We start from the raw sequence: 22,394 nt of genomic DNA on the forward strand, positions 1-22,394 counted from the left end.
TTGAATCTTCTATTTCTTTCTTAATTATCCCTAGGAGGGTCAAACACCATATACTTCCAGGATGCTGAATAAACCCAAACACCTGCTGGGGATTGGCTATTACCTACTTCACCTGTTAAGTTAAAGAACGAGAATAAGTGGGTTATATATTGGTATTTCTTCACCGTATTCTGCTTGTCTTGGTGGGAAAAAAAGAGCTTTCACACTTACTGAGTTTAAAGAACAATACCAAGAACTATTCAGCAAGTAACACTCTGATAGGATTCTGTCCTTCCTGCAAAGACGGCAGAATTCTGCATTGCAAAAATACCACTTCTCCGTGGTCATTTTTAAGTCTTTTGTCATTTACAGACAGTTCTGGGTGTACTCTGATGCTTTTGCAAATATGTTCCCATAAAAGGGTTTCATCTTCAAGGTATTCATGGAAAAGACTCTGACAAGTACAGGTTTCTGGTAACTGACTGTACTGCTGAACTGAATGAATAAGCATTTTCAGAACTCTAATGGAAAACTGATGAACACATAAAAGTGCTCACAGAAGATCAAGATGAAAAAAAATTAATTACATGGGACTGAGTGAACTGATGAGGATGATTATAATTTTTGTGACTTTCTGTTTGAATAAAAAAAAAAAAAATACCACTTCCCTTTCCCTGAGGAGTCTTTTCACATTTCAGTAAACTATCCATGTTTGATTAAAATGAAAATGTACCAGACCATAATTGATATGTTTGACTGAATTATTCATATTTTCAACAGGTGGAACATGAGAGGTACTAGTGTTAGTCAAAGTTTTATATATTTAGTCCCACTATTTTTCTGGTTGTCCAAAAATGAATGTGACTTCTAGAGAAAGTACTTCTGAATCTTTTTAGTGCTTCCATTTCTGACATTTGTATCAGAAGGTGATAGGTATAAGTATTATGTAGTTCATAAAAGTATTCCCTCAATAAAAGGATAGTGTTCTTTGCCCAGAGTGGGCCTATGTTTCCATCTATGTTGGATCATTGTACCAAACATGGCAAAGAAAGGGAATTCCACTAACAAAAGATCAAGATGAAAAAAAAAAATTAATTACATGGGACTGAGTGAACTGATGAGGATGATTATAATTTTTGTGACTTTCTGTTTGAATAAAAAAAAAAAAATCCCACAAGGACTCAGAGGCAAAAAATATACAAATCAATTTTCACTGCAAAGTAAAGGAGCTGTTACAGTGGAGGATTACTGGACTGAATGTCAATATTATGACATAGTACGAGTGTGTTTCATGTTTGGTAATTGCAGTCATTGTTGCTTTTGTTGTGGTCATCCATTTACAATGCTTGCTGTCAGTTTATTTATCTCTTGTAAAAATAAAATACAGCGTGTGTGTGAAAAAAAAAAAAAAGAAAGGGAATTCCAACCCAAAAGACAGACTTAAAGACCGCCTGCAGCCTTGAGGTTAGTCAGCCGCTCATCCTCAACCACGGCTCCACCTCTTATACCATCAAACCAGGGGTACTGGGAAAGAGTCCAAAGGAGCCAGAATTTGTTGTTGTTTTCTTTTTTTTTAACAACTGAACCCTAGTGGCACTTTTGTTTGGGTGCTGATATAACCTTAAAATTTAGCACAGCTTGTCTTTGGGTCATCGAATCTTTCCCTTGGCTGTTTGTTCATTAAACAAAACTGACTCTTACCACCTAAGACATGGATTTGGAAAGAACAGCAGCCCACTGCTTCCTTAGCTCAACTGGTTGGAGCATGAGGTTGGTGAGGTCCCAGTCTCATGTTTGGCCTTCAGGCAAACGAGACAGCTGAGCTCCATGCCAGAGCCTATTTGGACCTATTGGTTGCATTGTTTCTTGGTCAGTGACAGCATCTTTAATGCTAACCTGCCATTGTTCACAAAATAAGGCAAGTCAGTATGGATGCTTGAGTATTGAAGTAGAGGTCTAACTCAAGATGAATATCCTACTAACGGTGGACATCAACATCTCCCTCCTCACTATCATCATCAGAACTATGTATCAGGGAACCTACTTAAGACTTCATGCACTTTATCTTATCTTCATTTAAAACCTTATGAAGGAGGTACTATTCATTATCTACTCTTCAGATGTAAGAAAGCTAATGTTTAGATCACTTTGCTGTACTCCTGAAACTGACTAAACTAATTGTAAATCAACTATACTCCAATAAAAATTGTTTAATTTAAAAACACACACACACACAAAAGAAAGCTAAGATTTAGAGAGATTAACTAGTGTACTTAAGGTAATATAGCTAATAAGTGTTACATCAGAATTTGAACCCAGGAAGTCTGACTGCAAAGCCTGACCTATTTCATATAATTCACATTAATATGTTTCACTCAAAAGAGTAACAAGCACCACTAGATAAGTATATTACAATAATCTATAATTTGAAAAGACAGCTCCTGAGGATAAATATCTATAGGACACAAATATCTCTACAACAAATCTGCATAGGAATGATATGCCATTTGTTCTCTAAACAATATAAATGCAAACATTCTCAGAGCTGAGATGATAAATCACTTTGAGAACTCTACTACATAGAATTGTCACAGTGTTAAATACTTAAATTTAAAAATGTAAGAAATAGCACAAACACTAATAAAAGTTAGAATTCACTCTCGATTCAGGTAAAGGGAAGCAAGGGTGAGCTGCAGCAAGAATACATCACCATCCTCACATCCCAAGGGAGCCCAGGGTGGCACTTCGTGACTTCGAAGGTGGGCCTAACCAGTAGATCTGGGGCTATATTGTACCAAGGAACCCAGCCTCCCCAAGTACAGAGGGAGACTGGGAGAGTCTTGGAAGGAGACAAATGGCCAACATTGAAAACACATGCCTATCAGCTTGCTGGGCCAAATGAAATAAAGCGGCAGAGATTGGCCTCATTCTGGAAACAGATAAAGGTGGCTTTGGACAATGCTATACCTGAACCCCTTCCCACCCCACCAGCCTGGTGCTCATTATGTATTTAAAATACATAAAGATTACATGTATATTTTTATGTTATTAACAGTGCTTAGAGATAGGGAAAGTTCCTTATTACAGCTGAAAGAGATGTCTCTGTCTTTTGCCAGAGAGTGTGTTATATCAATTAAATGGGTAAATAGGCCCTTTTTCCCCACTGTGGGTAAAGAAGGGCCTCTTGTGACCCTCTATTGATTAAGACTGCTGTGGAATGTTATTTGCAATCTCATTGCATAATGGAAATCAGGAGGTAGCTGTCATGGTTTCTGAAGACAAATTGCTGGTGGCTGAGACAAATCGCAGCCTCTTTCGTCACTTACTGTTCTCAATTCCCTGTCGATGTGTATCTTACAGTCCAGGTTTCTTAAATCGCTCTGCTCCACTGTCACAGGTAATAAAAATGAGGAAAAGTGAGCATCTGAGTGACCCTGCTTTAGGAACCATGTTCAAGTGACCATTCTGCTGATCATTACTCCTGAGCCACGCATTATTTAATAAGGAACACAACTTCCAAGAGAGCACACAATTAAAAATAGATCCATACAGCAGCTGCTGTGATTATGACCAATAAGAACAGAAATTCAACCAGGCATGAATCAAAAGAAAAGAGGCCGCTGCCAGACAGAACATTGTTCAACCTCATTTTTGTCTTGTGTACTTTGACTTGCTAAGTCAGCCAGCAGGCGATTTGCACGGAGCGGAGTTTCTCAAAGTGTGGTCTGCGAAAGGGCAGCGTCAGCATCACCTGGTTACCGTTAGCAATGCCAGGTCTCAGACCCCAACCCAGACTTACTGACTCAGAAGCTCTGCCGGTGGGGGTGGGGTGGGGACTCAGCTTCCATGCTTCACAAAGCCTCTGGGTGACTTGGATGCATGCTAGGGTTTGAGAGCTACTGGGCAGGAGCCAGGGGCAGCCCTCGGTGCTAAGTCTTCCCCCAGAAAATACAACCGTTGGTTGTAAAAAGCTATCTTCTGAAGAGTCTGGGAAGAAACCAGTCCTGAAACCAAATAAAACCACTGCCATCTTCAATTTTGCTGTAAACTAAAACTTCTCTTTAAAAAAAATCAAGACTTTAAATTTTTTTAAAAAACTAATCACTGCAATCTTCAGGGTGAATGAATAGAAAGAAGAGCACAGAACTTTTCTTATGTGAATTTATTTGTTTATTTATCTACATACACCCTGACTTGCTCTCAAAAGGTTTTCGGACAACCTAAGCAAAAAATGTATAGCACTGTCACAAGCCATTCTCTTGGAAAGACTCCTCACTACTTTCAAAACAACCTCGTTATTATTTATTTATTTATTTTAATTGGATCAAAGATTGTTTAAATTCTATAGTGCTTTACGACTTTCAAAAGTTTCACACACATGATTTCATATAATCCCATAATAACCCTTTTTTCCCCTACCCCTTTATTGCCTCTCCCCTCTTCCCTCTCCTTACTCACAGCCGCTAGTTAAAACAACCTTATTATTTAAAACACTCAAAAGATAGGCATTAATCACTACGTAATGTCTTAAGAGGTCTTCAGTATTCACTGTAGGATGTCAGACCTTTCAAGGCTAGGAAAAGGGAAAGTAAGAAATATTTAATTTAAATTCACCAAGTTTAAAATCTGCTCCACCCAACAAGTCACGATGCTCCTTTAATGGTCTGAGCACATGACCACTACACTGGTTCTGAGTTACTGCATAAAGAGTTACTGGTCATAAAGAGCCACCGCCTGTGAGGTGGGCCTGTATCATGTGAGTCTGCCTTATAGCAAGGTGTTTTTGGTAATTCATTAATTCAGCCCTTTTGTTGGTCCAAGAAGGGGCTCTATGAGACCAAAATTCACTCTAGAGCTAATAGTGCTTGGAATGCCTCTAGCATTGTTTTCACTTTTTTTTCAAATGATAAATGACCTTAAGAAATCAAAGTCAAGTAACCTATCAGTAAGGGATTTATTAAATAAATGATGCTCTATTCATATAATTAAAAACCAAGCAGCTAAAGTTTTATAGTTCTCAGCCCTGGACAAATAACAGAATCATCTAATGATCATTTAAAATATACCAATGCCAGGGCTCCAACCCAGTTTCATTGGTCTTGAGTAGGGTTTGGGCTTTTTTAAAACCTATCCAGGTGATGGTAACAGACAACCAGGGTTGATAATTACTGAGGTGAATCTATATTAGCCAACATGGAAATCTCTCCCAGGCATGTTGTTATATGAAAAAGAAAGCCATAAGACATATCTATTAATAAAATTCTGTGTGTGTATGTGACTTCACTAATAGATATGTGTTTGGATGTGGTCTCTTTCCATTTTACACTATTTACTTATTCATTGCTTAGACTTTTCAAAATGAGAATGTGCTCGTGTCTTTTACTTATTTAATTTTTAATTTTAAAAATCTGTTTAGAGAAAATGTGAATTGGTAGGAAAATGAGGCAGCACATGAAAATATAGGAATTCCCAGAATATACCACCTCTCCTTTCTCCCCTTCTCCTTCCTTCTGTTCCTTTTTTCAATGAGTACAAAAGTAAAATATACAAAATCCCATTTCTGTTCTATCTTCCCAACACCTACTATTTCCAATGTCTGGGATTGGGGTGAGGGAGGTGGAGGAGGTGGAAGGGGTAGAGAGATATGGTTCATTCATTCATTTATTCAGCAAACGTTTATTGGGTTCCCAGATAGGTCCATACTAGGTGCTGGAAATAACAGCAACAAACAAGATATATATGCCCTCATGGTTATCATGGATATCATCCTGCCCTCGTGGATCTTTGTTACATGTAACAAAGAAACTTAATGTAGTAGAGAAAAGTAAGAAAAGACTTCCCGAAGTGGAGGTAGACCTTCATCTTGGGAGAAATAGCAGCCACTACAACTTTAAGAGGAGTGGGGACTTCCCTGGTGGCGCAGTGGTTAAGAATCCGCCTGCCAATGGAGGGACACGGGTTCGATCCCTGGTCCGGGAAGACCCCACATGCCGCGGAGCAACTTAACCCGTGCACCATAACTACTGAGCCTGCGCACCTAGAGCCCGTGCTCCACAACAAGAGAGGCCACTGCAATGAGAAGCCTGTGCACAGCAACGAAGAGTAGCCCCCGCTCACTGCAACTGCAGAAAGCCCGCGCGCAGCAATGAAGACCCAACGCAGCCAAAAATAAATAAATAAATAAATTACTTTTTTAAAAAAAGTACATCCTTTAAAAAAAAAAAAAAAGAGGAGTGGCATGACCACGTCTGCATATTTCTGTGTCTCTATGGCTTCGAGTTGTGTCAGTGACCGTGGGCAGTGCCCATTCCCCCTCCACCCCAACTTAAGGCCACTAAGAGAGAACATCCAGCATCTCTCATCCGAGGTGAATAGGCTCTTTACAGAACTAAATTAGAGCTTGCTGCAGGAGCAAAGGATTGACTAAAGGAATCTGTCTTTCAATTTTCCATTATCTGTTTGCCATCAAATAAGATTAAACAAGAAATGTTACCTCCTGCTGAGTTTATTGATTGGGCTCATTTTTCTGCCCATCTAACTAGATGAGCCTGAATACGGCAGATATACCTGTTCAGAGTTTACAGTTAAGAAAGCCCATTGTATGCAATAAATAACTCGCAAAATGCTTGGCTTTATGGGAGTGGTTACTGCAACTAGTAGAGTCTCTTGGGAGAAAATATATCTTTGTAAACATAGCAGGGTAGGCGAGCACATCCAGGGTAATGGGATACTTCACTGTACTTCATTTACTTAACATGAAGGTCAATTTTAGCCACTTATAACCAGGACACTTCCGCATGGTGAGAAATTATCTAGAAGTAATTCTAGATACTTATAGAATAATCCACACGTGGATTTCTATTTGATTGCTTTGGGAAGTACACACTACAGACTATCTAACTCCCATCCTTCAAGAGTTGAAAATTAACTCTCTAGGTAAAGTTCACCAGAAAAGCATGAGAAAGAGAAATTATATCTGACACTGTCCTTTTCTAACCCCAATGCATCTATGTGGACATCAATATGTGTTACCTCCTAGTATCAATGTGCTATTTTTAACTTAGAATGTTCAATCTTTGCTCAAAGTAAGACATATGATTAGTGTTTTGAGGAACAGATTTGCTCTAATTTAAAAGAGAGGGGTGGAAATGTTCTAGAAAGGGGAAAAAATCCGAGCTCTTTATAAAACATATGCAAATTCCTCGCAACTGCTTTATAAAACAAATTTAAATTATGGGCTTCCCAGTCAACATTTCCAAAAGGCCCTCTCATTCTTTTTTAATTCTTTTCAAACTAAGCAGACTCCATCTGAGAGCTGGACCCCTCTTTTCTTTGGTCTCTCTGCAACACAGGAGCCCCTGAAAGGGCATATTAACCTTCCTGTAGGTTGGAGCAGTTCTGGGTTTTCTGGGTTTGCTACTCTGCAGTTATGGGTCACATTATCCTAATCGATCCTACTATTATCTAAAACCATTAACTTGGTATAGGGATTAAACAGTCACCTAGGTGACCACTCTGCCGCCATGTTAACCCATATATGACACGTGTGTGTGTACGTGTGTGTGTGTGTCAAGGCTGTGTGTAGTGCTTCTAAAAAGTTCAGATCGAATGGATAAAGAAGATGTGGCACATATATACAATGGAATATTACTCAGCCATAAAAAGGGACGAAACTGAGTTATTTGTAGTGAGGTGGATGGACCTAGAGATTGTCATACAGAGTGAAGTAAGTCAGAAAAAGAAAAACAAATACCATATGCTAACACATATATATGGAATCTAAAAAAAGAAAAAAAAAAAAAAGGTCAGAAGAACCTAGGGGCAAGACAGGAATAAAGACACAGACCTACTAGAGAATGGACTTGAGGATACGGGGAGAGGGAAGGGTAAGCTGGGACAAAGTGAGAGAGTGGCATGGACATATATACACTACCAAACGTAAACTAGATAGCTAGTGGGAAGCAGCCGCATAGCACAGGGAGATCAGCTCAGTGCTTTGTGTCCATCTAGAGGGGTGGGATAGGGAGGGTGGGAGGGAGGGAGATGCAAGAGGGAAGAGATATGGGGACATATGTATATGTATAACTCATTCACTTTGTTATAAAGCAGAAACTAACACACCATTGTAAAGCAATTATACTCCAATAAAGATGTTAAAAAAAAAAAAAGTTCAGATCATTGAAGTCTTGTTCCGTGACTCTCAAACTTGTTTTCACTCCCAACACACCTGAGAAATATGAGACACTTCAATCAGTAAAAATGGTTCTAGGGAGGGGGTTGGGAGGCACACACTCACTCACTGTGTCCTCACATGAAAAGCCTCTGAGGTAGTTTTGATAGCCTACACCCCCCCACCCCAGGGCATGAGGAGAGAGGGTGTGAGCCCCGCCCACACTCAGGGTTGACAATCACTGGTTTAGTATGGCATTCAGTGCCCCAAGGGGCAAGGCCACAGGCCAGCTTCCGCCCCACACCCATCCCCCAATGAAGCCTGGCTCCACCCCCTGCCCAACTCTCCACTGAAGTTAAAGGGCTGATTTTACCATTTGCCCCTGAGCTTTGATAGGAAGAGAAACAAAGATAGGGCAACATTCCTTCCCTCTAGAGACGAGCAGGACCAGCTATACTCCACAGCAGGGGAGTTGCCCCCCACCCTGACAAGGTGCAGGATCTGGGGGGCTAAATGAACCTCCCCCCAATGCCTGAATCCCCTTGACAAAGACAAATCATTTCATTGAACCACAGTTAGCGATCCCACGGAAAATAGAATCCTCCTCTGACTTAAACACAGACATGTTATATGCAGATGACTGATAACACATGCATAGCTCCTTTCCTGAAACGAGGCTTCGATTAGGAGAATGGAGAGGGAGACGAGGCCAGGAGAGGGTGCCGCAGGAGGGCCAGACTGAAGGAAGAGGAAGATGGGCATGCCTGGAAGACTTTGTCTCCTTCACAATGTAACCCAGGCAGATAACACATGGCTTTACCAGGGTTGTCCAGAAAAAGAGAACTGGGACCTTTGGAGATTACTTCTGATTTCAGCCCAAATATTTTCTATACAATTTTAAACAGATTCCAGCTACATTCTAAAAACCCCAATTAATGCTTATTGTTGAAAAGGACAATAAGTAAATTCATTAATCAAGACCTTGGTCAAGTTTAATTGTATGTGTTTTTCCAAACCAAGATGCTCGACCTTCTGTGACTCCATTAATCCAGGAATAAGTGGCACTATACTGATATCCAGGCATCTTTTTCGATACTATGGGTCATATGCTGTCCTGGAGGGGCCCAAGCGCCATAAAACTGTCCTAAATGTTTAATTTTATTCGGGTCGTAGCATTTGTTTAATCAAATTATTATCTTTCAAAATGGAACTGTAAGCCAATCCCCAAAGCATTAATTTGCTAATCATTCCTTTGATAACTATTCTAATATTTCATGTCAGTCCTAGCATATGTGTTTAAACAGAATATATATTCACACATAAAGTGAAACATTTTCTATTCCAAGAGTGACCATCACCATTTCATAATTAATATCAGTGTGGAGTGCTGGCTGGAGGTCTCATATGAATCGTCAAAGTAAATTAAAGTAGCACAACAACGATTAAGTTGTAATTATCAATTCACAGTCATGTGGTTCCAGGTTCAGCTGGAAGATGGGCTGATCACTTACATCTCCTCACTTACTTGTAAAAGACAGATTTTTCAAGCCCCACTTATTTGGTTAATAAATATATCTGCTTCCATATATTAAATGCTCACTCCGGGCCAGCATATTGGTCTTAGTTATGACATCTACCATAACCAACATCTCCTCCTGGCTAAAAGTCACCCAGTCCCTGTGCTTTGGTAAAGGGTGGCAGCCCCTTCATGTGCAGACCACAGTCTCAAGAATTGACCTACAGCACTGGACTCTGCCCAGAGTCAATGGTATTGTAATTCTCCCACCTGATCAAATAAGGTCCCTCCAGAGTTACCCAAGAATTGGCCAGTCAGTGAGAGAAGAACAAAGCAGAGAGAAGCCAGGTCTAGAATGCATAAAAACAAAGCCTACCCTTCAGTTGGCCCTATGTCCCCTTTGGCAGCCCAAGCAGACAAAGGACACGGTCAGGTCCTGTTGGAATCCTTCACCTGCATTATCTCATTAAATCATCCAACAACCTAACACAATGTTAACATCCCCATTTTACAGATAAGCTGATTCTGTAGCAAAATTAATGTAAACAAGTTTTGAAAACCTCAACTGAGCAATTATCGCCTCCACCCCACTCCTCAAATCCTTGCCCACTTTTGGCACCAGACTCCAGGAAAGAGACAGGATTCACTGGAATTACGATGGGATTGATGGGAACCAGAATTAGCGTATAAGGGAAGAGTAACAGGAGGGAGATGATCCTCACGAAAGTTTCCCCTTCCCTAAAAGTGGGTGCTGATGAGTTAAGAATAGAAAAGAGATGCTTTGGAGCATCGGGGGAGGGAGATCAAGTCAGAGAGGAGAAGAGAACTGGGAAACTGGCTGGAGCTGGACGTCACCCCAGAGCCGAAAATGCCATGCGGCTCAGAATCAGGATGCTGGGAGAAATCCAAGATCCCAGGATGTTGGGGTAAACCTGGAGCTTCTGGTTCTGCATCTTGCCTCCAGGCAAGGGGTCAATTAGCCCAAGAGAAATTACTAACAACTTTCCAGTTTCCCTTGAAAGTTTCCAGAGATGGACAATTACAGCACCCTTGGCTGCCTATTTTAATCTTGTGTCCTCCTCCTTGCCAAGGGGCTCTTCCTAACGTCTGGCTCAAATATCTCAGGCATTCCCTGGCGCCTGTGTGTGACTCTTCAGTACTCCTTAGACACAGAGAGCTTCTACTCAGCAGCATCCTCATTTGAGAAAATTTCATCCATCTGAAAATAGTCATTAAGGGTCCTCTTACCATTCTCTCCTCCAAACTTAGGGAATTCATACAGAAGCTGGGGGGATGTTACAGACATGAACCAGACTAGGTGGTCCCCCAAGACAGCTTCCAAAGCAGAAAGCTTTTGATTCGAACCCTTCTATTTTCCGAAGTAAGTTTTCCATCACTTTGTTCATTTTTGTCACTATATCTGTCATCTGTCCAACTTCTCCATATTCTTTTAGTATTTTTAAATCTAATATGCACAGAAACAGCTTCTCACAATATTAAATGAAGACTCATTAATTCAGAGTAAGCTGGAAAAGTCATGTCCCACTGAGTAAAAAATCAGAGTGAAAAGTATTTTCAATTTTTAAAATTATGTCTATTACAAAGGACTACATAACGGATGTTAATAAATAAAATGAGAAAGTTAATGAAAGATGAATTACAATAACTTTATGTTTATGGGACTTTATGCTTTCAAAATATTGTTCCATGTGTTGTTTTATTTTGCCAATTTTATTCAAAATGTAATCTATAGGTAATAGATCATCCAACCTAAACCAAAAAGTCTCAAATTATCCTGCTAAATCTGAACTTTTAATTCAATAAGAATTACATATAATTATTCTAAGTCTGCATCAGAGCAGTCTGAATTAATGAGGTTCTGCTCTATTGTAGCTATAATAAACCTGACAACTTTATGGCCATCTTCTAGCCCAGAGTGTCACTCCCATCTACCCATTGGTAATAAATACTATTTCTCCACACAGGAATTTTTGTCATAACAGAGCATCCCACGTTAAAGAAATTTCACCAAGTAAATTATCTTAAATCTCAAATAGCATAGAAATGTTTGATCTGATAAAAGAGCTAAGAGTTCATCAGACCCTCGAAAAACACTTGCTTTGCTTTAAAATAAGCCTCAATAAACAGCATATCCCAAGATACTGAGGACTCAACATGTCACAGAAATTATCACCTTTCTGTTTGCTCAGAAAAAAAAAGTCACAATTAATCCAATTAATTCTTTTTAAAAATGGAACTAAATCAACACTTGTAGAAACCTAGACACAAACCCCTCTCTTTGAGGAAACTGTGGCCCTGAGAGGGTCTACGAGCATCTTCACCACATTCACTTTCCTCTTAAACCTGCAGTTGGAGTCAGGACAATTTATTGTCTTTCCACAATGGTCAGAATTGCCTAGTGCCTTTACCTACCTTAAAAAGTCTTAAAATGTTAGCCACCATGATGGACACGGAGCTCGCGGCAGCACCTATGACGCCAGAAATCTTGTCGGGCTTGGTGAAAATGGGTGGATCTCCATTAGCACACTTCACGTCAGAAGCATCTTTCTCTATCAAAGCCTGCACGAACGTTAGTGACTGCTCCAAAGCGTAGGTGTCCCTGGAGCAGGTGTCGAGGATCCGGACACCCAGAGTGATATTGGAGAGGAGATCAGGGTCCTTATTAATCTGGTCAATTGCATAAAGCATGGCCTCCAATCTGTGGATCCCTTTTTCCTTCTTCAGCTCCCCACAAGGCACCCCTCTCTCTCCCTTTGCGTGGACAGGAAAGAGACCTCCCAAAATGATGTCCCCGTCCACTCGTATGGAATGGGCATACTCTTGGCTGTGAGTTCTTTGCATCATCGTGAGGATCCAGTAGAACTTGGCGGTCAGGAGGAAGAAACAAGGACAAGAGGCTGATCGCTTTCCCTCGAGTACCATTTTCTCCGCAGGTGGTATTGCAATCCAAGGCCCAAAGTTTATTCTTGCCACAAAAGAAGGGGGACCACCTGAGGCTGTACCTTCTGGAGGCTACCATCAGGGCCCATGGGGAAAAGGCTCTGTGGGTTTCAGCAGGTGTTCTTGATTTGAATGTCACAGTGAATTTCCATCAGACCCCAAGGTTCAATTTTATTTCCATATAAAGTCAACTTGCCTGGAATGATGCAAAAATTAGAGTAACAGCTGAGGTTCTGATGTTGGGATGAGGTCACCAATTCACGTCCTTGAAGTCAGCCCTGTAGCAGAATTATTCCTGGGAGGCCAGAAGGAAAAAAAGAAAGGGTTCAGGTCAAAGGGTCTACATTTTTCATATTTTAAGCCCTGTTTGCACCGACCTCTTTTTTATTGTTTAATTTTCCCTATTCAGTAAGAAACTAATTCTTTTTGTCCCCTTAGGATTCTGAACACCTGGCTGCACTGCATCTAAACAGAGAGATTGATGACACTTTTGGAGCAAGGGAAACAGAAACGTATCAGAAACTAGGTTGATTCTCCCAAATCAGAAAGCATTTTTATGTACCATTTCATTTCAATAAATCCAATTTCTGTGAAGGTAAAAATCCTGAGATTGATGGCATTAGTTCTTTTCAAATCTGTTTTTACTTTTTACAGCTGTCTGAATTTAGCATTTAAATTTTGTCCACAAAATCAGAATGAAAGGCTATTTTCTGTGATGTATTCAACAAGCCAGTCATCTGTTAATGACATTTTTTGGTGCCTCAGATTTCCCAATGGGAAAAAGTGATTATTCAATCACAAAAAAAAAAAAAAGAGAAAGGAATCCACCCAAGGAGCCCAAAATGTATAAGTTTTAGAGCTTGTGAAAAGATTAAACATAGAATGTCAGCTATTTCGTGTAAATTATCTTATTGTTCTCTGGTAACAAAAAAAGGACTTGAAAATTAAACACAGAGGGTAGGTTATGTGTGAAAATACTCCTATTACCATTGTCAGAGTTTCCTATTAATTTGTTGAGTGGAAGCAATGGGTATGCTTACAGCTCTGAAGCAAACACTTCTTGATCCTAGAATCACTAGAGCAAATCAGAGCTGGAGGTCTATTGAAGAGCTTCTTAATTTTGTCTGACTCAGTGGGGAAAACAGTTATTTCATCAAGACTAGAGTGAAAACATCTACAAGCAAATCTATAGGAAAATTTTATTCTAGGACCTTCACTCTTAAAGAATGCCATGAGATTCTTTCAAAGGACTTTTGTGGAGGTTTAACTGAAAACAAGAACTGACTTCACATAAGGGAATCTGATGTTTGAAATGCACATGCAGTTAAGAGAATAAACAGCACCAACGTATTTTGGTAGGATAGTTAATCTAATGTTCATTTCTCACCTATTAATACACATGGGTTTGAAACCTGACATTTGGACAATTCTCCTCTACCCTAGCCAACCAACATCTGGTTGTGCTTTCCATTCACTTGTTCAATTTCCAGTTCATAAAATTTTCATTCCTCCCTATCCCAAAGGAAAGGATGGTGCCTCTCTAGAGGCCAACTGAACATATGTCCAAAAGCCTTCAGAGAAAGCTGCACTTTTTTCACTTTTAGATGAGGAAAGGGGGCTTGTTGTAGTCCACTGCCTGGGATTTCTGAGTATACACCTGGAGCACACTCAGAAATACAGTCAATGGCCCAGTCTGCTGGGACAGTTCTCATCTGCCTATGACAAGCATTTCCTGCCTCCTGGGACATGCTAAGCCCTGGACTTCCCATATTCGGCCTCAAAATACTTCGTCCTTTTCTGATTTTTCTCACAACTTGACTAATATTCCGTCACACGTGATTCTCTTAGCAGCTGCTTCTCCCTCAGAAAATCTGTGATTTGGCAACAGCCTGACCTCAGGCATTCCACAAAAGGAAACACTTAGAAAGTTAACTTGACTTTCTATATGAAACCATTTAAGTGATGGACCATGGATTACACCAACCACCCATTAAGAGAAGGAGGATTGTGCTTTACAGTTTCACGAGGAAGACCAGTTAGAAGACAGTAAAACCTCATTAACTCTGACCACTAATTCAGGGCTTGTGACCAAGTCCACAGGGCTGGGCTGACCCTGAGCATATCCTTTCTGGCAGAGCACAGAATGAATGGATACTCGAAGGAGAAATGATGAAGGGGAAAAGGAAGGGGACACGCCGTTCTTCAAGCCACCTCCCAAGTACTTAAAGCACTTCAGAGAATAAATGGTTTTCAATTATAGACGACCATAAACTCAGTCCATCTGTTAATTACAAATCATCCTTACCTATGCTACTCACGTGGCATTAACCTAGTTCCACTTGTACAGCCCTGGAAGTAGTAAAATTGAGTTTCTTTTAAAGGTATTCATGTCTGCAATAATTTTTAGTCTCTTTAGCATCTCATAGGTCTGTTTAGAGCTTTAAGTTAGGGAAAAATTGGGGAATAAATAACAGAGAGACAGGAATTAGTTTTGTTTAGTGGATGAATGCACTTAAATGGAAAACAAGAGGTTGCATTTTGGTTGGTATTTACTGGGCAGTTTACTCGGATTTTTGCTTAAATTTCCTCCTTTGCAACACAGAATTAAAGGCACATAACCTCTCTGAAGCTCGGTTTTCTTGTCTGTAAAGGGGTGCCAGAACCTGCCACATGGCACACACGGAAAGCGCAGTAGCTGGCACAGGGTAAGTGCTCAGTAAACAGGAGCTATCGTTGCTAATCTAGTCTGCAACTCATTTTCCACTAAAGCAGAGCAACTTTTTCCATATTTGCCCAGTTGGTGAGATTGTTACTGAAAATTTTTGTCACTTTAAAAGTAAAATCAGAGCTACTTACAAAATGTTGAAATACAGCAGTTATTTCAAAATCTGATACATTGTCATAAAAATCAGACTCTTGATGACTGGAAGGCTTAGTTTCCCTTTAAAGTTCTAATGAAAAATATATTTGAAAGTTTGTAGAAAACTACATAAATCTGGTGGCATCGCATAATCTTGCACGGCCTAATCTTGCTCTTGGGCAATTCTTGTGAGCTTTAATCTAAACTTATCCTAGTCGGCGTCAATGAATTTTAACAAAATGACCTTTTTGTGCTATCGAGCCAGGTAGCTCTACTTAATGCTCTGTGCTTGATTTAAAATCAGTTTTTCTCTCAAACGGACCTTCCTCTGGGCTTTGATACAAACCTCGCCTGAGATGATGGACTTCTTCAAGGAGGCGTGAGGTCCACACTCCTGAAAGCGACCTCTGAGGGAAGAAGACACCTTCCACTATTTCTGAGCCCTCAGGCGGAGGGCTTCCAGGAGGCTTAACCATTAAATGCTCGAGCAGCCCTTTCTGTTCATTCATCCCCTCCCAGCTGGTCCTAAGTACACGGCAAATGGGTACCTTGTAGATCATTAGCACTTGCATTAACCACCTCAGTGGCCCGGGTCTGCTGGGGGGCAGGACCCCCCAGCTGGGACATGCATCTGTGGCTCCCTCACAGGCTCTAGCTGTTTCCTGAAAGGCCAGGAATATGGAAAGCTCCTCAAGGGCCAGGGCCCTGAATTCTGCTTCTTTTTACTTTCTAGGTACCTTCTCTGAACCAAAGTCTCAAGCACCTAACAGAGTATCTCACTGAATTTTCATACACCAATCATTAGGTCTTGTGTAAATGAGAAAAAAAGGCTCAGAGAGGTTGAGTATGGCCCAAAGCCCTCAGCTAGTAAATGGCACCACGGTCAAAGTCCTCAGGACCTCCAGGTGGGTCCTGCCCTTTGAGAAAGCCCCCAGAACTGCAGAGACTGACTGCGACAACACAAGCAAGGGGGGAAGGCCCTGCCCCTCCACTGAAATCTTTCAGAAATGTGCATATCTTTGAGGGCTAGCTCTTTAAGAAAAATAATGAACTAATTAGGAGGGGACAATCTGGGGGCATTTCCAGGGCAGGGTGATTTCTGAATGTTTCAACGAGTTGAGAATATCAAATGTCGTTTGTCCAAACCCCTCTGCTTCAAATCAGGTTTCCCGGCCGGGCTGACACCAGTGAGAACAAACCCACCAAGCCATGTGGGATATATCTGGGTCTGTCACCAGGTCTTCCTCCAGCCACTTGGCAAGTGCTTTTAAGACACGGTATGGTAAAATCCTTACAGGAATAGCAATAGCCAAGAATTGTAATCGTTTTCTCAGAAAAAGGCCAAACAGCCTCCCTCTGCTGTATTCCATTCAGCTCTTTTAACAAAAAGGTTAAGCTGAATATTGTCATCAATTCACAAAATTGCAAATCCGGCAGTTTCTCTTGAAACAGCCCACGTTTGCAGCTCTTTTTGGTTGTTTTAGAAAATGCATCATATTTGTTTATCATCTCCTATGCCACCACAGGTATGCACAGCCCTGGAATCTTGGTGGGGACACAATGGGGATGGGCTAGACAGAGACTCCCCTGGCAACAGAGGCCTGGAATTGGATCCTTGTCTGACAGTCGCTGGCTGGTGACAATGAACATGTCACTTCACCTCTGTGTGCTTCCATTTCCTCATCTGTGAAATGAGTGAGATGGACCATATAATCTCTAAGGTGTCTTCCAGCTTCCCGTTCTGAGGTTCTAATATTTAATGATAAGGGAATATGAGATTATGCTCAAAACACCAGAGCAAGGCTTTGCCAACCGAACACAATAACTGATTTTGTTTGCAAGCTGAGTGGCTTTTCCCCATCAGTGAGAGACGGTTGTAAAAGCTCTTCTCTACAAGCAGGCCCCATATTAAGAAAATCTGATACATGAGAAGCTCAATTTACTAAACAGATAAATTAGAAGGTGATTATTTGCATTACAAAAGAATTCACCACAGGTTTCCTTTAAATAGCTAAATCCCCCTGTGCATTTAAAATGCAATCTGAGATTTTATTTTTTTTAAAAAGGGCAAAAAAATGCAATTTGATTTAGAATTCAATTTGCACCATTTTTTTCAATAACACAGCTACTGCATAAAAAGACCACATTTAAAGTAATGAGAAGCCACTTTTATAGTATGTGTCATATAAGAAGAGGGAAAGGGGCTGAAACAAACATTTACTGAATGCTACAGCGTGCCTGGAGCACGTTATCTCATTTGCATTACAAGATACACCTATGAGGTTGGTATCACGGCCCCCATCTGGGATATAAGGAACCTAAAAACAGAAAGATTATATGAATGTGTCTAAAATCTTGGGCCCGAACTCAAATGCAGGACTGTGCTATGTTCTTTCCCTTACCCCACACCCCTTGGGTGCAGCAGACCATGAAGAATGTCAAGCTGACCCTGATTTGATGATGTGAACTGTGAGTGTGGCATCCTAGGTTCTGAGAAGTACCCCCCAGTACTCACTCCATGGCACTGGGCAAGTCACTTAACCTGGGATCAGTTTCTTTGTTTCTAAACTGAGGAATGATTTCTGGCCACCTCCTAGGGTTGCAAAATGAAATGATATATGTCAAAGTAATTTATAAACTGGCAAGTGCTATAAGAATGTACAGGAAACTATCGTTTAACAATCAGTCCTGCTGGGACTTCCCTGGTGGCGCAGTGGTTAAGAATCTGCCTGCCAATGCAGGGGACACGGGTTCGAGCCCTGGTCTGGGAAGATCCCACATGCCGTGGAGCAACTAAGCCCATGCACCACAACTACTGAGCCTGCGTTCTAGAGCCCGTGAGCCACAACTACTGAGCCCACGTGCCACAACTACTGAAGCCCGTGCACCTAGAGCCCGTGTTCTGCAACAAGAGAAGCCACCACAATGAGAAGCCCGAGCACCGCAATGAAGAGTAGCCCCCGCTCGCCGCAACTAGAGAAAGCCAGCGCACAGCAACGAAGACCCAACTCAGCCAAAAACAAATAAATAAAAAATAAATAAATTTATTTAAAAAAAATCGGTCCTACAATTCAAATATTTTACTGGTGTACTGTGCTTAGAAGACCCTAAAAAAACACTTTCCCATCATACACAGGGCTGGTCAGACCTTAACAAGTCATGCATCCAAGAAATCAAAGGAAATCAAGGGAAAACTGGAAAGAAGGACACAAGAGGAAAAGTCAATGGAAATCAACATCTGGCTGGAAAGCTGAAGTTCATGGACACTTGAGGCACCCAAAGGGCTATTCTGAAGAAAGTGGTGACAAGATATTCTTCTGTAGTGAGAAGAGGACAATAGGAAGCCTTCCTAAGTTGTATGCAGGATAAGATGCAGAGCTTCTACCACTAAGGCTCATTACCACTGGAAAAGTTAGCCAATAAACAGCCAGAAGACTTCTATCTGCAGGGATACCCTTGCCTGGAAAAGTATGTGCTCAGTAATTTGCACATACTCTTCTTCAGCCTCTCCTACATCTTCCCACTTCTGCGCACCTGCTCCCTCCTCCCCCAGACCTGGATCTCCCCCCTCCCTCAGGGCTGATGTGTCCTACAGATCACAACCTTAAGACCTGGTTTCCTGTTACCGTGGCCCTCCCCAGGGAGTGAGTAAATTCATCAACAGGTATCACAACCTGAAGATGCATTACTGTCATCCCTCAACTGGAACATCTGCATTTATAAGACGATTTCCAGGAGATCCATAATTTCTTTACCAAAGAAATGTCTCTAATAGTGGTTAAGACTGGCACTGTAACAAACCAAAGCTGGGAGTTATCATAAGTCAGGAGCGTCTTAAATCCATCCCAGCAATGCCCACCACTCAGAAGGCAGGTCCTGGGAGAAAAATGCATCATGCTCAAGGTCCTCAGTCAGTGGGTGAGTTCATCGCAAGTTGTCCAAGTACCAAGTAGAAATGAAAATCAAACCAAAGAACTCTCTGAGGGAAGGAAGGAAGGAAGGAAAGAAGGGAGGGAGGGAGGGAGGGAGGGAAAGGGAAGAAGGAAGGAAGGAAGGAAGGAAGAAGGAGGGAGAGGGAAGGGAGGAAGGAAGGAAGAAGGAGGGAGGGAGAGGGAAGGAGGTAGGAAGGGAGGGGGGAAAGAAGGGAGGGGGGAAGGAAGGAAGGAAGGAAGATAGTTCAAATATAAATTTCTAGCAGACAGAAGACCCGCCTTGGGATGGAAACATTATAATCCAGCTGGCTCTCCGTTCATATCCTTTTCTCCCACACAACATGGGGTGGCCGTCCCCCCTGAGCAAACTACATGAGTGAGTCTGGTGATGTCCAATCAGGTTCTATCAAGAAAACAGCAACAGTTTCCTGAACCTTTAAAAGCCAGCCTATTTGACAGGCATCGAGATATGGCCAGATCTTTGCTGTGGGTCCAGCTAAGAGATAAATCCATGCAACCATTTCTTTTTAAAACACTGAGACAGGGCAACCCCATTCCCTGGACTAAAGCAAAGTCCTCTTTCTGTTGAGTATTCTAACTACAAGAGGAAGACCGTGAGAAAGGAACTTGGAAGGAAAAAAGCATTGATACCACGAGCACATGTATACAGTGTTCTGTGCCTCAGGCCCTGAAGACAGCGAAATGCTCTTACACAATGATTGGCACTAGATGTTGCCAAAGTGAACGTCTGCAGGTTGTTTGCTGCATAAATACCAATTAAACAAGCCCTGCAGCAGCTTCAACCTGCCCAGCCAACTTTGAAAAGAGCACATCTCTCCAGCCCTCTAACTTTCTCCTGCACTCATTGGAGCTCAACTCTTCCTTTTATCTATTCCTTTCGGATTTAGATGTTTTTAGCATTATTAAGTAGTAATAATTTGTAAAAGGAGCGGGAGGGCAGAACTAGCCAGCACAAACCAAGTAGAACAAATGGAGCCTAAATAACAGTACAGAGCTGTGTTCTCAGCACCTTTTTCTTTATTCTGGATAAATCCTCTCCTGGGGAGCCTCCCCTCACCTATTTCTCCCCATATCCCTGATTTAAAAGCAAGAATTCTTTGTCTTTATCTCAAGTATGATACAACCTGTAGTTGACTCTGAAATGGGAAAACTGCATTTAAAAAGCTTACTTCATCTTCCCTGATGGGTAAGGCTTTTCAAAATTATCAAACCACATATTTTCAAGAAACAGGCAATGAACTCCACACAGCTGGTTCTGTCTCCGACAGAGATCTTTGAGGACATTATTCACAAGCAAGGGACCAAGGTACACTAAAGTGGTTTCTGTAGCCATCTGCAATTACTGACAAACAATTTCATAACGGAAAATGGAAATTATAGTCAAGAGCAATAAACTGTTCATCCAAGATCTACCTGCTGGTGGCTCTTTTTTCTCTTTTTATTTTTTCTTTCAAGCAAAATACCAGCTATCATCGGAATGCATTTCTCCCGTTTATGATTTTCCTTATCGATATCTCCACCACCAACCCTGTTTTCCAGTTCTGATGTTGGCAGGATTTGTATTCAACCGCGGTCGTGGCCGAGACGGTAGTGTATTCTTGGATGTCTGCGAGACTCCCACGCCGTCAGGTCTGTGGGAAAGGATCACTCCCAAATGGCAAATAGGGCATTTCCTCCTCGCGCGGGACTCGCTCCGGGGACTGAGGGTTTGGGGCTTCTGCAGCTGGCGGGTGGGTCTGTTTTCACCCCTGCCCTCCCGGGCGTGCAGACACCCTCTGATCCCGGGCCCCAGGGGGAAACAATTCTTCAGGGAAGCGTCGGGGGCGCCGTCTTGCGCAGTTGGCTGACTCGCACACCCCTCCGCATTTCATGAGCACCGAGGAAGCGTGTCAGACGGGGTTTTGGGGGGGCGGGGTACTCTGTTACATTTTCACCAACTGTACGAACCTCAGAGGATCTCCGAGCTGCTTGGCAGAGCCCCTGGGCTCGCTCTCGGCGCGGCTCAGAGGGTTCTCCACCTCTGCCTCTATCTCAGCCCGCAGCCACTCACCCCGCCCCCCCTCCCCTCTTCCCTGCCGCATCTTCCTTTTTCTTCTCTGTTCCTCCGTCTGTTGAACGCCGTCTCCGGGTAGAGCCAGGGCCTTAGGAGAAGTACCCGGTTCCTCTGGCCTTTCCCGCGCCGCCGGGGTATTCCGGCGCCGCCCCAGTCCCCCGGCGCGCCCGGGGCTCCGGGCTCCGCGCGCTGCAGGGCAGGGAGCCCCTTCGCCCCCGCCGCACCTGGCCGCCGCGAGCGCCCACACCCCGCGCGGGTCCCAGCCAAACTGGGGCCACGCTGGCCGCAGGTGCTTCGGGGGCGCTGTCGGGGGCATTGCCTTCGTCGTTTAAACTCAAGATCCCCGAGACCATTACTCCTCCTCCCACCCCCAGCAGGACACGGAACTCCAGTGTTTTACTAAAAGCCGCAAAAGGGGGGCGCGGAAACCCCAACCTCGCCGGGCTAACTCGGGGAACGCAAGCTCAGGCATACCACATGTACGCTGTGTGGGGACGTGGGGTCTCGAGAACCCCCAAACCACCTGGCTTCCCCCGCGACCCCCATCTTCCCTAGATCCTGCTTAGACATTCATCCAGCCCCACGCTCAGGAAGGCGGGCGTTACCCCAACTCATCCCGGAAGCCTCTAACTTCGGAAATCCCTCCCGTCAGATTCGCGGAACGGAGGTACCTCGTCATCTCGGGGGGCAAGTCCGGATTCCGCCAGGGCAGGTCCAGGAGGTCACACGGGGCAGGCAATCCGCGGAAGGAGCGCTTTACAGTCCTGCCGCCACACGCCCCATCCGAGCACCCTAGGCGCGCCTGCCCCTTCCCGTCACCCTTCAGTCTCCCATTCGCCGACTAAACTTTTGGGGGACCACATCTCCAAGCCCTGGGAGTTCCATGCTAAGCCTACCTCTTT

At 42.7% G+C, this 22,394-nt stretch overlaps 1 protein-coding gene across 2 annotated transcripts in view; it reads right to left on the reverse strand.

Annotated features, from left to right (window-relative positions):
• The window catches only part of GRM8 (glutamate metabotropic receptor 8), a 761,438-nt gene extending 748,830 nt beyond the window's left edge, over positions 1-12,608 (reverse strand). For both annotated transcript variants that reach the window (XM_061198012.1, XM_061198014.1), the window contains exon 1: positions 12,099-12,608. In XM_061198012.1, coding sequence (XP_061053995.1) covers positions 12,099-12,608 — 510 coding nt within the window. The remainder of the gene's footprint in view (positions 1-12,098) is intronic.
• Between the last annotated feature and the right edge of the window lie 9,786 nt (positions 12,609-22,394).

Source organism: Eubalaena glacialis, chromosome 8 (genome assembly GCF_028564815.1).
Source record: "Eubalaena glacialis isolate mEubGla1 chromosome 8, mEubGla1.1.hap2.+ XY, whole genome shotgun sequence".
Lineage (NCBI taxonomy): Eukaryota > Metazoa > Chordata > Mammalia > Artiodactyla > Balaenidae > Eubalaena > Eubalaena glacialis.